This window comes from Mustela nivalis, assembly GCF_964662115.1.
Source record: "Mustela nivalis genome assembly, chromosome: 4".
Classification (NCBI taxonomy): Eukaryota; Metazoa; Chordata; class Mammalia; order Carnivora; family Mustelidae; genus Mustela; species Mustela nivalis.
Genome location: NC_139023.1, coordinates 5,872,922 through 5,889,004, shown reverse-complemented (window position 1 = coordinate 5,889,004; position 16,083 = coordinate 5,872,922). Strand labels below are relative to the sequence as shown.

Here is a 16,083-nt window from a genome sequence, read left to right as displayed (position 1 = left end):
TTCTGTGCTAGTGCTTTACACACACCAGCTTATTTGTAACAGTAGCTCTCTGGTAACAGATGCTTCTTTGCCCTTGATTTACCTTTGAGGAAATCGAGACACGGAGGGGTTTAGTAACTTGCTCCAAGTCACATACATACTCGGTTGTGGAGTTGGGATTGGTTTGGCTTGAATCCATGCTTCTAACCACTATCCTATGATAATTCACATGATTAATATTATTATTTTATACCTGCCAGTGTTTTAACGTGGAAAACAGAGAAGGAACTTCTACTTGCTCATTCTTTCTATTAGATTTTATTGGGATTTCTGTTGTTATATTTAGAACCTTATCATTACGGAGGCATATTCTGTTTTTTCTTTAAACCACTAGAGGTTTTGTCTGCTCACATTGAATCAGTGGACTGTGATGAATCACCGAGGAAAAATATCAAAAAACCTTCTTTTTCTGAGTGCTTCCAGTGTTTGGTTGTAAATGTGCTTTGTTTTGTTCGTTCGCTCATTCTCTCCGGTGTCTGCTGTCATCCGCATTATCCAAGATTTCTAGTTCCCTTTCACGGACTTCAATTTAGTATATGAGTCAGGAGACCGGAGTGTTGAAAGGTCTTTCTTTCTTTCTTTTTTTTCTTTTTTAAGATTTTATTTTTATTTATTTGAGAGAGAGAGAGTGAGAGAGAGCATGAGAGGGAAGCCGGTCAGAGGGAGAAGCAGACCCCCACAGAGCTGGGATCCCGATGTGGGACTTGATCCTGGGACCCCGGGATCAGGACCTGAGCCGAAAGGCAGTGGCTTAATCAACTGAGCTACCCAGGCGCCTGGGTTTTTATTTTTCAGCAAGGTGGTAAGTTTGGGGAGAATGAACCCATTGTGTTCCCAGGAGACCCATCTCCTTGCGGCTAATGCTGACTTCTGAGGGGTCCCCTGCGGACCTGAAAGTTTACAGCTTTGCCAGTGACCCACTGAAGGTACTGCTGAGCCCCTGGAGGAATCTGGTGTATGGAACGCGTGTTCCCAATGTGCCATCCGTGATTGTGGTCAGTTAATAGGATCATACGTAGTCATTCAAAACAGATTTGAATTGTGACTTGGTGCGAAGCAAGAGTTCAGAGTTGACCTTCGGAGCATGACGTGTCGGAGCTGGAAGTGATCCTGAGGCTCCTGACCCGGGGCCCATCAGTGTGTAGACGGAACCGCGGGAGGAGCCGGGGCTCGGTGAGAGCGGGGAGGGGCCCTCCCGTCCGGGCAGTGGGGCGGACGGCGGCCGAGCTCCCACGCGATGGTGATGCCGCCGCGTGAAGTACAAGAACCCCGAGCCCCTCTCCGTGTCCGCACCGGTCGGTCCGTGGCGCGACGGTCCGAGCCCTTTACTGAGTCAGACTTGGAGACCGCGTTTCGGGCCCGCGGGAGGGCAGGTCGCGCGCTCTCAGCGGCGTCTTCCGTGGGGGGTGACGGTCGCGCGGTTGTCGTCTCTGTTCGGAAGGACAGACGGACGAGCGGGGAGAGCGCCAGAGGGGAGAGCGCCGGAGAAGTGTTGGGGTCGGGGTCTGGGGGCGGCGGGCCGGGGGCGCAGGCGGGCGAGGGCTGCGAGCGTCGCGCCAGGGCGCGCCGGGAAGGTGGGAGAGCGGAGCCGGAGAGCGGAGCGGGGAGCCGGCCGGGGTGGGCGGCCTGGGGCGCCCAGGGACGCGCGGGGCGTGGGCGGCCGCGGGGGGCCGCGGGGGGTCGCGCCGAGCCGCGGGGGCGGGAGACCCGACGGCCGAGCTGAGCCAAGGCCGCTCCCGCCGCGCAGCTACCGGCCCATCGTGGAGTACATCGACGCGCAGTTCGAGGCGTACCTGCAGGAGGAGCTCAAGATCCGGCGCTCGCTCTTCAGCTACCACGACTCCAGGGTCCACGCCTGCCTCTACTTCATCGCCCCCACCGGCCACTCCCTGAAGTCCCTGGACCTGGTCACCATGAAGAAGCTGGACAGCAAGGTACGCCCCGGCCGCCGGCCGCTCGCGGTCCGCATCCGGTCCGGGTCACATCCCCCATCCCCGTCCCGGTCCGCATCCGGTCCGGGTCACATCCCCCATCCCCGTCCCGGTCCGCATCCGGTCCGGGTCACATCCCCCATCCCCGTCCGGTCCGCATCCGGTCCGGGTCACATCCCCCATCCCCGTCCCGGTCCGCATCCGGTCCGGGTCACATCCCCCATCCCCGTCCGGTCCGCATCCGGTCCCGGTCCCATCCCCCATCCCCGTCCCGGTCCGCATCCGGTCCCGGTCCCATCCCCCATCCCCGTCCGGTCCGCATCCGGTCCCGGTCACATCCCCATCCCCGTCCCGGTCCGCATCCGGTCCCGGTCCCATCCCCCATCCCCGTCCGGTCCGCATCCGGTCCCGGTCACATCCCCATCCCCGTCCCGGTCCGCATCCGGTCCCGGTCACATCCCCCATCCCCGTCCGGTCCGCATCCGGTCCCGGTCCCATCCCCCATCCCCGTCCCGGTCCGCATCCGGTCCCGGTCACATCCCCCATCCCCGTCCGGTCCACATCCGGTCCGGTCCCATCCCCCATCCCCGTCCGGTCCGCATCCGGTCCGGGTCCCATCCCCCATCCCCGTCCGGTCCGCATCCGGTCCGGGTCCCATCCCCCATCCCCGTCCCGGTCCGCATCCGGTCCCGGTCACATCCCCCATCCCCGTCCGGTCCACATCCGGTCCGGTCCCATCCCCCATCCCCGTCCCGGTCCGCATCCGGTCCCGGTCACATCCCCCATCCCCGTCCGGTCCGCATCCGGTCCCGGTCCCATCCCCCATCCCCGTCCCGGTCCGCATCCGGTCCCGGTCACATCCCCCATCCCCGTCCGGTCCACATCCGGTCCCGGTCCCATCCCCCATCCCCGTCCCGGTCCGCATCCGGTCCCGGTCACATCCCCCATCCCCGTCCGGTCTGCATCCGGTCCGGTCACATCCCCATCCCCGTCCCGGTCCGCATCCGGTCCGGGTCACATCCCCCATCCCCGTCCGGTCCGCATCCGGTCCGGGTCACATCCCCCATCCCCGTCCCGGTCCGCATCCGGTCCGGGTCACATCCCCCATCCCCGTCCGGTCCGCATCCGGTCCCGGTCCCATCCCCCATCCCCGTCCCGGTCCGCATCCGGTCCCGGTCACATCCCCCATCCCCGTCCGGTCCGCATCCGGTCCCGGTCCCATCCCCCATCCCCGTCCCGGTCCGCATCCGGTCCCGGTCACATCCCCCATCCCCGTCCGGTCCACATCCGGTCCCGGTCCCATCCCCCATCCCCGTCCCGGTCCGCATCCGGTCCCGGTCCCATCCCCCATCCCCGTCCGGTCCACATCCGGTCCGGTCCCATCCCCCATCCCCGTCCCGGTCCGCATCCGGTCCGGGTCACATCCCCCATCCCCGTCCGGTCCACATCCGGTCCGGTCCCATCCCCCATCCCCGTCCGGTCCGCATCCGGTCCCGGTCACATCCCCCATCCCCGTCCGGTCCGCATCCGGTCCCGGTCCCATCCCCCATCCCCGTCCGGTCCGCATCCGGTCCCGGTCCCATCCCCCATCCCCGTCCGGTCCGCATCCGGTCCCGGTCCCATCCCCCATCCCCGTCCGGTCCGCATCCGGTCCGGGTCCCATCCCCCATCCCCGTCCGGTCCGCATCCGGTCCGGGTCCCATCCCCCATCCCCGTCCGGTCCGCATCCGGTCCGGGTCACATCCCCCATCCCCGTCCGGTCCACATCCGGTCCGGTCCCATCCCCCATCCCCGTCCGGTCCGCATCCGGTCCCGGTCACATCCCCCATCCCCGTCCGGTCCGCATCCGGTCCCGGTCCCATCCCCCATCCCCGTCCGGTCCGCATCCGGTCCCGGTCACATCCCCCATCCCCGTCCGGTCCGCATCCGGTCCCGGTCCCATCCCCCATCCCCGTCCGGTCCGCATCCGGTCCCGGTCACATCCCCCATCCCCGTCCGGTCCGCATCCGGTCCCGGTCCCATCCCCCATCCCCGTCCGGTCCGCATCCGGTCCCGGTCCCATCCCCCATCCCCGTCCGGTCCGCATCCGGTCCCGGTCCCATCCCCCATCCCCGTCCGGTCCGCATCCGGTCCCGGTCCCATCCCCCATCCCCGTCCCGGTCCGCATCCGGTCCCGGTCCCATCCCCCATCCCCGTCCGGTCCGCATCTGGTCCCGGTCACATCCCCTCTGCTGGGAGGCCCTGGTCTCGGTTCCCCTTTGCATGTCATTCGGTGCAGTTTGTTTGCGGGTCCGTTTCCCGCAGCAGTTGAGGTTCCCCGCGGGGTTGGAGGAAGGTCCAGAGATGCCCCGACCCCTGCCCCGCACCCACACGCCCGCCGACCCGCACCTTGTTACCACGTGGGCGCTCAGCCCGCGAGGCTCCGGGGCTCCCCGCTGCCCGCGGACGGGCCGGACTCCTCCAGAAAGAGCTGTACCTCGTTAGAGCGCACGGAGTCCTTTCCTGCCCGAAACTCCTCTGTGCATCCTCCGCGCTCCTGCCTGTCCGTCCTCCCCACTTCCTCCAACCCCGGAATGGTCTTTTCTGGTTTACAGAACAGTAGGGTTTAGCGATGTGAGAAAAAGGCTTCAAAACCTCCAAAAACTTCAAAGCAAAACAAATAAAACCCATGGTGTTCTTTACCAGGTATATTTAGTTCTTAAATTAGCTCCAGTGGGTGCTCTGAGGAGGGCCGGGGAGTTACATAGTGGAAGCACCTAAAACGTCATAGGAAGGGTTAAATTTAGGGAGATTGAAATATGAAGTCACAATTTATTTTCTTAAAAGCTCTAAATTTCTTTTTTTTTTTTTTTTAAGATTTTTATTTATTAGAAAGTGAGCACCGCACAGGGCGTGCAGAGGGAGAGGGAGAAGCAGTCTCCCCGCGGAGCAGGGAGCCCTATGCAGGACTTGGTCCTTGGGATCATGACCTGAACCAAAGGCAGATGCCTAATCCACGGAGCCACCCAGGCGCCCCTTTCTAAATTTCTTTTTTAAAGAACTTTAAAAGTTTGGCTTTAATAATTAGGAAGTTTTGAGTGGGGGGGAAAAAGGTGTTAATTTTTTTAAAAAAACTTAGGTGATGAGGACAGTCCAGTTCCTTCAATTTAAAACTGAATTGCACCCTTGTGTTTTTATTTTTTACTTATTTTTTAAAGATTTTAATTATTTATTTGACAGAGCACACAGCAGGCAGAGCAGCAGCAGAGAGAAAGGGAGAAGCAGACTCCACACGGAGCAGAGAGCCTGATGTGAGGCTCCATCCCAGGACCCTGGGATCATGACCTGAACCAAAGGCAGAGGCTTAACCCACTGAGCCGCCCAGGCGCCCTGCCATGTGTTTTTAAAAAGTAGTTTCCGTTTGTCACCTGAGCTTTCCACATTAATAACCTCTCCCTTTTACAACATTTTGAAGGAAATGTACTGACAAGTTTGATAAGTTAACAGTCTGTTTTACAATTACTTTGATTTTTCATTTTGAAGTAAATGGAGGACAGGACGTTCTGAGACCAAAGAACCACATGACAGTAGGAATGACCACAGAAAGAAGTCATGGTCTTTCTCTTCTAACCTCCTTTTTGAGTTCCATGGAGAGTCTTACCAGCTCCAGAGGGTTTTGTTGGGTGTTATTTTTTGTCTAAACAAACACTGTTGGAGAGATGCTTTCTCCTCAGAGGAACATGATGGAGAGCACTCAGGAGACCAGCCTGTCCCCAGGGCCTCTGTCTGAACTCGACGGCAGAGCGCCGGCCGAGGCTGACGCAGAGCCAGGCTCCTCGGCCTCCAGCACGAGCAGACACACGGCTGTGCTGAGACAGTCTGGTGGCATGAGGGACCACTGCAGCCGGCGTGTTCTCCTGAGAACAGAGAGAAGCCCTTCTCCGTCGCGTTTCTTTCAGCTGCAGTTAGCCACGGACGGTGCAGGGATCTGGGCCGTGAGGCAGGCTCCCTGTGCTGTCCTGTCCTGGCGGCAGGGCCGGGCCATGGGCAGCGAAGGAGGCTGGTCCGAGGGCTGTGGACCAAGCCCACAGCCAGGAGGATATTAGCAACAGGGTCCTGCTTAGTAGGGTTGAGTTAAAAAGGGAGAGAAAATAAGGCAAAGCAAACGCAGCTGGAAACCAACAAACAAAGTACCCAGAAAGCAGGTTAGACGCTTTCCGAGACCGCTGTTGCTGTGGAGCCAGGCCTGCCGGACAGCATCTGCAAATGGTATTTGCAAAAAGGTTGATAGAAGCAGAGTGAAAAGTTCAGGCTCTTAACTATATAAATCACAAGTCTGTGATAATTTCAGAAAAGATTTTTAAGCCCCGCCACTGAGGACGATTTTAAATCTAGATTGCTGGATTCATCTACCTACTCTGATCAAGAAACTGTGAAACTCGGCCATTCTGTGTGTGTGATGGTCCCTGAGTGCTAAGCACGTGCAGAGGCGGCCGGGGAGAACAACAGGGCAGTCCTGGCGTCCGACCCACACGTTTCCCTGCCACTAGTGTCTCCCGCAGTCTGGGACTTGCTGGGTGAGCCCAAGCAGGAGGGTCGGAGTGGGTGGGGAATTGGGGAAGAGGAGGTTTTTCTCTCCACACGTCTTCTCATAGGGGTGGATCAGGGATTCTCATTTGGCTCTTGGAATAAAGGAAGAAGCAAAGGAAGGCAGATGTGACCAAGAAACCCTTGGGAAAGACCCCCTCATTCTCTTGCTGGGAAGACTTTCTCCCCAAGTCTGACCCCCTTCCTCCCGAGTTGGGCGGGGAGCATGACCCCAGGTCCTGGATGTCAGTAGCCTCTCACTGAAAGCTCCGTACCTACCACGGAGTGGAAGACAGTTACTCCTAAAAAAGGAATTTAAAAAAATGTGCCTTGTGGACAGTGCTGGGGAAGGTTGGAAGAATGACCGACGTTGGGGTTCGGGGTTTGTGCTTGAGGGTGTCCCTGGCTCTCAGCGCTGGGCTTCCTGCCATGGTTGGCAAACTCTGCCTTGTTCCTGGTCTGTGGAGCCCCTATTTGGAAAGTGAGCCTTGTCTTTGGTGCTAGGTCTCGTTCTGGCATGAAGAAGTAACGTGCTAGAAGCCGGTGTTTCAAAAGAATTCGTTGGTGTGATTTTGAAAATTTTAAAAGTAGTTGAAACTGGTTTTGTTGGTGAACATGTTGGTTCTTCACCTCTAGCAGTCATTAGAAGAAAAGAGAGGAGGTACTCTGGGAGAGGGGGCTGCTCCGCTGTTCTAACACAGGCTCGGCTGTCCCACTGTAGGGGCATGAAAAAATCCAGCTCCGGAAGTAGCTGCGAGAGGGCTAAAAGGAGTGTTTGGTTAGTCAAAGAACAGGCTTCTTTGTTACCGCTATTTGTCATAGAGTAACACTTCCTCTACTCTGTAAAAAAAGGAAAAAAAAAAAAACCCCATGAGGTAGCACAGAAGAGGAAATTCCAAGTACGCCCTCAGTGCCGGATGGGAGGAAGTACGAGTGTCCCCAGACGGAGCTCTGAGACTATCCCGTATCGTCGTCATGTTGCATCTAGGCAGAAAGTCTGATTCTCCGCCTCGGCTCTGTTTTTTTTAAGTGAAGCTTTACAGTTTTTGTTGTTTATTATGTTTCATTCATTTGTCGTATTTTTCTTCCATGGGAGTCGTGGCAAAGCGGGTGTGTTTGTTTCTCAGGTGAACATTATTCCGATCATTGCAAAAGCCGACACCATCGCCAAGAACGAGCTGCACAAATTCAAGAGTAAGATCATGAGTGAGCTCGTCAGCAACGGGGTCCAGATATACCAGTTCCCCACGGATGAGGAGACGGTGGCAGAGATCAACGCGACCATGAGCGTAAGTCCTCGGCTGCGGAACGGCTCCCCGTAATGTCCCGGAAGCTTTTCTTGGTGGCAGTGCCGTAGGGTGACTAGAACCTGGGGCCGGGAATCTCATGCGTCCGTGTGGCCCAGCCTGGCACTCTGGCAGGGCCCTTAGCCACCTGCTCCCCAGGTCCCCGTCCGTCAGCGGGGGAAGCGAGGCCAGCCGAGCTCCACTTCCCTTCCCACTCGGGCAGGTGGGGTCCTACGGCGGATCCCACGGGAAGGGCCAGAGCCGCTTAGAGCACGCAGATCTCTGCTCGTTTCTGGCATTGCTGGCAGAACTACGTCCACCCGCCTCATTCCGGTTCCGCGACGGGTTCCCGCCTTTCCTCCCTGATTCTCCTACCTTTCCTGCCCGCGGCTGAGCTGGCGGTTCAGGTGTGAGTTCTTCACCTCACAGGCAGGGTGCTCGGGAGAGAAACGACTGGAGAAAGCTTCAGCAGGCCTCAGGTGTGCCTGCGACACGGTGTCTCGTGGGGAGCCTCCGTGCTGCCCGCCGAGAGCCGCGTCTCTCCTGCTGCCTCTTCTGGAGCCCACAGCCGTGGCTCATCTCGCGGCCACGGTTACTACACATTTATTTTTTCTTTTAGGACTGCGTAACTTCTGTAGGAGTCGTGTTCTTGCACATAGTAAATGCCCAGTGATGGTTTTTGGAATTCTTAAAATTGTAGGTTAGATTCAGTAAAATGTAATTAGAAGCTATTAAGTAAGTTGCCTTTCCCTGGATACATGTTTAAAAATGATCCCAAAGTACGCTAGTGGCAGCAGAAGTCAGTCTAGATCTTCACATGGTGGTAGGTTGAATTATGTTCTACTTCCTTAGATCTGGTCATGAAAAGTGTCTAATGTCATTAAATGCACTAAAGACACTTTTTAAAAAAATTAACAGCCTTATAATGAGATGTAACTGATATACTGTACAATTTACCCATTTAAAGCATGCAATCCAGTGGCTTTTAGTATTTTCAGAGTGGTACAACCATCGCCACCATCAGTTTAGCACATTTTCGTCACCCCACAGAAGGAATTGTGTACCTTTTAGCCAGCAGCCCTCTAGACATCCCAGCGCTAGGCACCCACACTCTACTCGCTTATCTCTTACATTTGCCGGTGCTAGACCTTCCCGCCGTCCACCTGGAGAGGTAGATGACTTGGGCAAAGCTAGGAGCAGCCCTGAGACTTCAGCCCTGGCCTCGCATCTGTGTTGTCTGCCGTCATAATTTAGGAAAACAGGGTTAGTCCACAGACCTCCCTCTTTTTTCATCAGTTCAGCTCACAGACTCTTCTGGATACCGCTGTTACCGTTCAGGGAGGAATTTCTTCCTTAAGTTACTGCCGAGGTGACCAGGACTTTGGAAGCCAGTGCAGCTCCTGCCCTCTCCGGGCTGCTGTGTGGATTTCAAATGTCGGAGCTCAGGAAAGCGAAGGGAGCCCGGCCCCACTCTGCTCCGGTCTGGTCGCCCTCCTGGGGTCAGGAGAGTAAAGGCTCTGGAACTCCTGGAAACTGGAGATGCTTCCTGGGGAGATGGCCTGAGGGGCTGTGAAAGGAAGGCCGTCCTAAGGGAGCGGGACTGTCCCTATTGGGAAGACGGAGCTGAGGCGAGCCGGGGAAGGGCAGTGAGGGGTCGGCCATCGGGACCGCGTTGTAGCAAGCACAGGGCGCAGGAGCCCGTTCCCGTCCCGGTGGACCAGAGTCCGTGTCCGTGCCCTTGGCAGAGCTGCGGCAGAGCCGCCCCTGAGCAGGACGGAAGCGGGCAGCGTGTCGGTGTCTCCGTGCCCGGAGCCCTGCAGTCGTGGGCACCTAGAGCTGCGGAATGATCACCGCCTCCGGTGTTCTTGACATCCGTGGAGCATTTGCCGCGCGGCAGCTGCTAGTCCGGCGGGTGGGAGCTGTTCCCGCTGCCTCGTGTGGGGAGGAGGCTCCAGCCCGGGCCGTCTCGGGCCCTGCGGCCGCTGAACCACGAGCTGGCGTTACCCATCGTCCTGGGAAGTTCGCGCCGCGTTCGCCCCGAGTCCCTCTGCTGCGGGGCGGTGGCCTGGGAGGTCAGTGCAGGAGTCAGGAGCGAGTGTCCTCTCATGTTCTCTGTCCCCCTCCCCATCCTTTTAAATCATTTTGGATGGTCGTGCCCCTGGATTTGCGTTAAATTCTCAGAAAGAAAATAGCCTTGGATCTTGGCTCTCCAACCAATGGAGATGACGGTCCCAGATGAACCTTGTTGTTCCACAAGAAACTGTCTTTTTAGGCTCCCCATTGCAGTGTGCCCCGCTGGTACAGTCCGTAGACCATACTGCTCCGGATCTCGAGGTCATGGGTTCGAGCCCCACACTTAGGTTCTCCTTTGCAAACGTGGCAGTCTCCGGTTAGGTGTAGGAAGCTGCTGCTTATCAATTAGTAGTTCAACGTAAGGACTTTTAAAAGAGGTGCAAACAATTTGGGGTGATGAAATCTCACAAGATGGGTAAGAAACACATTTCTTTGGCGGTTGCTTTTGTCGCTCAGGGTGAGCGGAGAAAGCAGTTTTCTTGGGTCGTTACCCCAAAATGTTGGTCAGAAGGGCCCTGTTGCTGCGCAGCTCCAGGGAGCACGTCACAGTTCCAGACTCAGTCTGAGAAAGAGGATGTGCTTCCTCCCTACAGAGCGTGGGATGAACCAGAAAGTCGAAGTATCCTGAGCATCAGTGAAATCCCACTTGGGCAGCCGGGCTCAGGGTTGTGCCCTCTATGGGAGAGGGTTGGGCTCGGAAATGTGCTTGTCTTTCTCAGCTTGTCTGCAGTAGACGGGCAGCGGCTCAAGGAGCTCGCGATAATAGGTCTCAGGACGGCCGCGTCAGATGTTCGAGCTCTGGCACGCTCGTAGGGAAGACGTGGGTTCACTGACGACCCCTCATCCTGCCCCAGCGCCCGGGAGAGGCAGAGCCACTGCATGAGGCAACGGGGGGCAGTCTGGTGTCTTGAACGCCACCTCTGCTTGAGAGGAGTCTGGGCTGCAAGCCTTAGGCCAGTAATTTGGGCTAAAACGTATTTCTGACGTGAAATTTGTGCAGTGGCCATTTAAAGCCGTGCTGTTCAGTAGAAATACGAGTCACACAAGTAGTTTAACACTTTCTAGTCATCACATTTAAAAAGGTAAAAGGGGGGTGGGGTGCCTGGCTGGCTCAGTCTGTTTAGCATTGGATTCTTGGATTCCGCTCAGGTCACGATCTCAGGGTCATGAGATCGAGCCCCATGTCCAGCTCTGTGCTCAGTGCAGAGTCTGCTTGGAATTCTGTCCCCTTCCTCTCCTTCCCCCTCTGCTCATGTGCCGTCTCTCTCTCTCTCTCAAAATAAATAAAATCTTTTTTAGAAATGTGGCAGAGGGGCGCCTGGGTGGCTCCGTGGGTTAAAGCCTCTGCCTTCGGCTCAGGTCATGATCCTGGGGTCCTGGGATAGAGCCCCGTGTCGGGCTCTCTGCTCAGCAGGGAGCCTGCTTCCTCCTCTCTCTCTGCTTGTCTCTCTGCCTGCCTGTGATCTCTGTCTGTCAAATAAATAAATAAAATCTTTTAAAAAAATAATGTGACAGAAGTGGCATTATAAAAAAGAAAGTAAAAGGAAAGGTGGAATTAATTTAAAAGCTTAACTGACTATATTCAAAATATTATCATTTCAACTTATAATCAATATAAAAATTAATGAGATACTTTCACAGTAAGTCTTTGACATCCAATGTATATTTTATAATTACAGCACATTCCAATTTGGATGAATACTCAAGTTGTTCCTAACGTACTCCAAAGTTTTTCAATATGAAATAAGTCCCCAAAAGATAGTTTTCATCTGTGTTTGCATCCACATCAAGCAGACAGGTTCTTTTCTTAGAAGATTTGAGTTTGAAGCAAAAAAAAGAAAAGAAGTGCCGTCCCCAAACAATAGAATTTTATTTAATGGAAAAAATTTTATCTTCCATTTTAAATTAAATGTAAATTAATAAAAAGTCAAATAAAACTTGTGTCTTAACCCCCCAAGCCCCATTTCGGATGCCCAGGGGCCACAGTGTTCGCGGCTGTGGTCTGGTGCGGTCCGTGTCCGCAGCTTCCGGTGTGGGGCAGAGACTCCTCCCGCTGCCCTCGAAGCTGGCTCCTGTCACCTGTTCCCGATCCCGGATCCCGTGGTAGAAAGGATGGGGACGCGCAGCCCAGGCCACCGACCTGCAGAGCCCCTCCCCCCCCGTCCCGGGCCCTGCGGCAGGGGACGGGTGAGGCCTGCGGCAGGGGCCGGTGCTGGAGAAGGTGACTCATCTCTGGGCTTGTGTCCCTTCCCAGGTCCATCTCCCGTTCGCAGTGGTCGGCAGCACGGAAGAGGTGAAGATCGGCAACAAGATGGCCAAGGCCAGGCAGTACCCCTGGGGTGTGGTGCAGGGTAGGTGCATGTTACGGGGAGGGGCGTCTTCCCGTTTCAGCCCTGCGGCGACTGTCCCCATCTTCCCCTCCCTGCCGTGTTTGGGGGGTGCTCGGCTGCAGGAGGGCGGGAGGGGGCGGCAGGGCTGTGCAGGAGGCAGTTGTCAAGCGAGGAAGCAAGACATGGTGGCCAGGTGGGTGGCCCGTGGGGAGAAGGGACCTCGCGCCCCTGAGGCAGCCCCTCGAGGGTGTGGGCTTGTGTGGCTGCATCATCATATGTGCCTGGTAGGAGAGGGATCCGCCCCGGCGGTTTCACCCCTTTCTCCCTCTTTCAGCAGCCAGGTGTAAGAAAACTACTAAACGCTTCTTGTCAACGAGAGGGTACTTGTTTCTCTATTATCTCTGGAAAACTTGTCTCCCAGTGAAGCGTTACCTGACTGCATATCGGAGAACTTTGAGGCTGTCTGACCTGTGCTTGGCACTGTGGGACATGCCCACAGTCTCTGACCTAAAGGAGCTTCCCGTAGGTCGCTTTGTTGGGCAAGGACTGTGTTAGCTGCCCTCGTGCCTTTTGGAGGAAGATGCCCAGTGCTAGAGGTCAAGTACAATCACTGCGGAAGGTTCCTTCACTGGTTTAAGCCCTGTCGGTCCTCCTTTTCTGTTGTTGTGAATAAAGGCCATAAATCTGAGGAGTGAGACAAGATTACACCTTTGGGATCCCTAGGAAAATGACAATTTTTATGAGTCTTACCCGTTTTCTCTACAATAAAACTTTTCCTAGTGTTGATAAAAATTAACGAAGTGGTATGTAAAAACTGCCTTGGATTCCTCCTGGGGCCACGGAGGGGTGGAAATGACCTGGCTTTGCAGCCAGATGTTGGGGTGTTTGAATGTAGACCTGCTACCTCTCAGGTCAGCGTGCCTAGCTCAGCCTTGCTTCTGCATCTGCAAGACGAGAGTCACGACGCCCGCTGGGCAGGATTATCCTGAAGGGTAAAGACCGTATCTGTAAGGTCCCGCCCCCGGGCCAGGCCCCGGCGCTCACCGTGGTCATCGTGGTCATCGGTATTGCGGCCTGCGCCGTTAGCCGCGTGTCCTCCTCGCAGGTGTGAGGCGAACCCCGCAGAGGGTCTGCAGCTGGCCTTGAGACCCGGGGTTTCAGGAGCCAAGGTGGTAAACCTCTGGAGAGCGTCACTTCGGATTTTCAGGGACGTCACTGCTCACAGCCACCCCCACCTTGCCGTGTCTTGCAGTTGAGAACGAAAACCACTGTGACTTCGTGAAGCTGCGGGAGATGCTGATCCGCGTGAACATGGAGGACCTGCGCGAGCAGACTCACACCCGCCATTACGAGCTGTATCGGCGCTGCAAGCTGGAGGAGATGGGCTTCAAGGACACGGACCCCGACAGCAAGCCGTTCAGGTATGAACACACCCCGCAGCCTGCTCCCAGTGGCTTGAGTGGCGTGTTGGCGCATCACGGAAATGCTTACTGGAGTAGGGCTCCTGGTGGCTCAGTTAGTTCAATGCCGATCCTTGGGTCCGGCTCAGGTCATGATCTCCGGGTTGTGGGATTGAGCTCTGAGCCCCGCGGTGGGCTCCGCGCTCAGTGGGAGTCCGCTTCAGGGTCTCGCCGTCTGTCCTTCCCCCTGCAGGGGCGTGTGTGTGAGCACACACACACACACACACGCACGCTCGCTCACTTGAGCTCTCAAATAATCTTAAAAAAAAAAAAAAGATACCGGTGACAGAGGGACCTGGTGGGGACACGTTAGCAGCGTAATAGCCAGGCACTGTGATCCGCGCGTCACTGGCATGACCTCAGCTGACGCACGTCGTCGGTGTCATTATCCTCCGTTTTACGGGTCGGCACGTTAAGGCACCGAGAGTGTAAACCACCTGCCCAGGGCACTGTGGGGGGCGTGAGCCCCGGCTCTGGACCGCCCCCTCCCGGAGGACGGAACCGGCCCGGGCCGCTCACTGCAGCGATCTGCGCTGGGGCCGCCCGCGGGGTCTCCCTCCCCAGGGCTCTTCTGCCCTCGGTGGCTCAGTGGCGGCCACTCCTGAGGACGAGAGGGAGTAACTCCCAGAAGCCGTCTTGTGTGTCTTCCCGCGTCATCAATGGGTGGGGATGAAGGGAGGCACGACGTGAAGGGGAGAGTCTCAAAGTCAGTGTGGAATTAGCGCGCCCAGAAAGGCCCCGTCCGGGTCAGGACCGGGTGGTGGGGCGGGCTGGCAGGGTTGAGTACGTTGGCGGCGGAGTGGTGATGGCGGTGGGGGGGGGGGGGCAGATTCGCCGCCTCTGATAGCCTTGTCCGTCCTGGCCCGCACGACACCTCGGTGGGGATTTCAGGTGAGGAGACGCTGCGAGGTGTGTCGGCACAGGTTAGGGCTGCAGTTCCTTGGAAAAGACTGTTTCCTCCTCTGCTGTCTCTGTTTCCAGTTTTTATTAAAATCCCTCCTGCGAGCCCACCAGGAGGCCGGGTTGCTGGGCGGTCCGGCCGGGCTTCTGCAAGGCCTGGCAGAGCTGGGTCCAGCGACTGCCTGGCCTCCCCGCCTTCTGGGGCTCCGAGGGGCGGCAGGTGTCATCCAGGCCTTCTGACCCGCAGACTAAGCTTCACCCCTGCATCTCCCGCTCCCCATTTGCTTCCATTTCTTCTGGCCTGAGGTTTCCTCGTTTTGCTTGGGCGTCTCACTGTGCTCTCACTGCATTTATTTTTTCATTGACGTATAATTGACATCCGATATTCTATGGATTGCAGATGTACGACTTAGCGGTGAGTTGTGTACAGTGCTCAGTGCTCCCCAGGAGAAGTGTGGCCACCAGCAGCGTGACTGCAGTATCACTGACTGTATTCCGCCTCCATGACTGATTTATTTTACCGCTGGTACAAGCCTGACCCGCCCCTGTCTTCCTTTATTTATAAGGAATAATCGCCCCAGTCCCCCAACCACCAGTTTGTTCTTTGTATTTAAGAGTCTGGTTGGTTTTTGTTACTTTGTAAATTCATTTGCTTTTTTTTTAGATTTTTAAATTCACTTAGAGCAGAGGGAGGGGCAGAGAGAATCTCAAGCAGAGAGTGAGATGGAACCCGGTGGAGCCCGACTTGGAACCCGATCCCACGAGCTGGGATCATGACCTGAGCCAAAACCATGAGTGGGACGCTTAACCGCCCGAGCCACCCATGTGCCCCATTTATCCCTTCTGTTTATTAGATTCCCCATGTAAATGAAACCATACGGCATTTGTCTTTCTCTCTCTGCCTTATTTCACTTAGCGTAATCTCTTCTAGGTCCATCCGTCTTGTCATAGACAGCAAGACCTCATTCTTTCTTCATAGCTGGGTACTACTCCACTGTGGGTATATGCCACGTTTTCCCTGGCCACACACTTACTGATGGATGCTTAGGTGGTTCCTTATCCTGGCTGTTGTAAATAAAGTTTAAAAAACATAAGGTGCTGGCGCCTGGGTGGCTCAGTGGGTTAGGCCGCTGCCTTCGGCTCAGGTCATGATCTCAGGGTCCTGGGATCGAGTCCCGCATGGGGCTCTCTGCTCAGCAGGGAGCCTGCTTCCCTCTCTCTCTCTCTCTGCCTGCCTCTCCGTGTACTTGTGATCTTTCTCTGTCAAATAAATAAAATCTTTAAAAAAAAAAACAAACCATAAGATGCATAGATCTTCTCAAACGAATAGTTTTGTTTTCTTTGGGTAAATACCCAGTAGAAGAATTGTTAGATTATACAGTATTTCTAATTTTGTAGGAACCTCCACACTTTTCCAGAGTGGCTGCCCCAGCTTACATTTCCACCAATAGCATGTGGAGGTTATCTTTTCTCCACGTCGCCACAAACACGTTATTTC

The 16,083-nt window shown here is 56.1% G+C and overlaps 1 protein-coding gene across 5 annotated transcripts in view; it reads left to right on the top strand.

Annotated features, from left to right (window-relative positions):
• The window catches only part of SEPTIN11 (septin 11), a 94,759-nt gene that overhangs the window by 62,170 nt on the left and 16,506 nt on the right, over positions 1 to 16,083 (top strand). For all 5 annotated transcript variants that reach the window (XM_082726994.1, XM_082726993.1, XM_082726990.1 and 2 more), the window contains exons 4-7: positions 1,787 to 1,973; positions 7,664 to 7,825; positions 12,150 to 12,246; positions 13,478 to 13,646. In XM_082726994.1, coding sequence (XP_082583120.1) covers positions 1,787 to 1,973; positions 7,664 to 7,825; positions 12,150 to 12,246; positions 13,478 to 13,646 — 615 coding nt within the window. The remainder of the gene's footprint in view (positions 1 to 1,786; positions 1,974 to 7,663; positions 7,826 to 12,149; positions 12,247 to 13,477; positions 13,647 to 16,083) is intronic.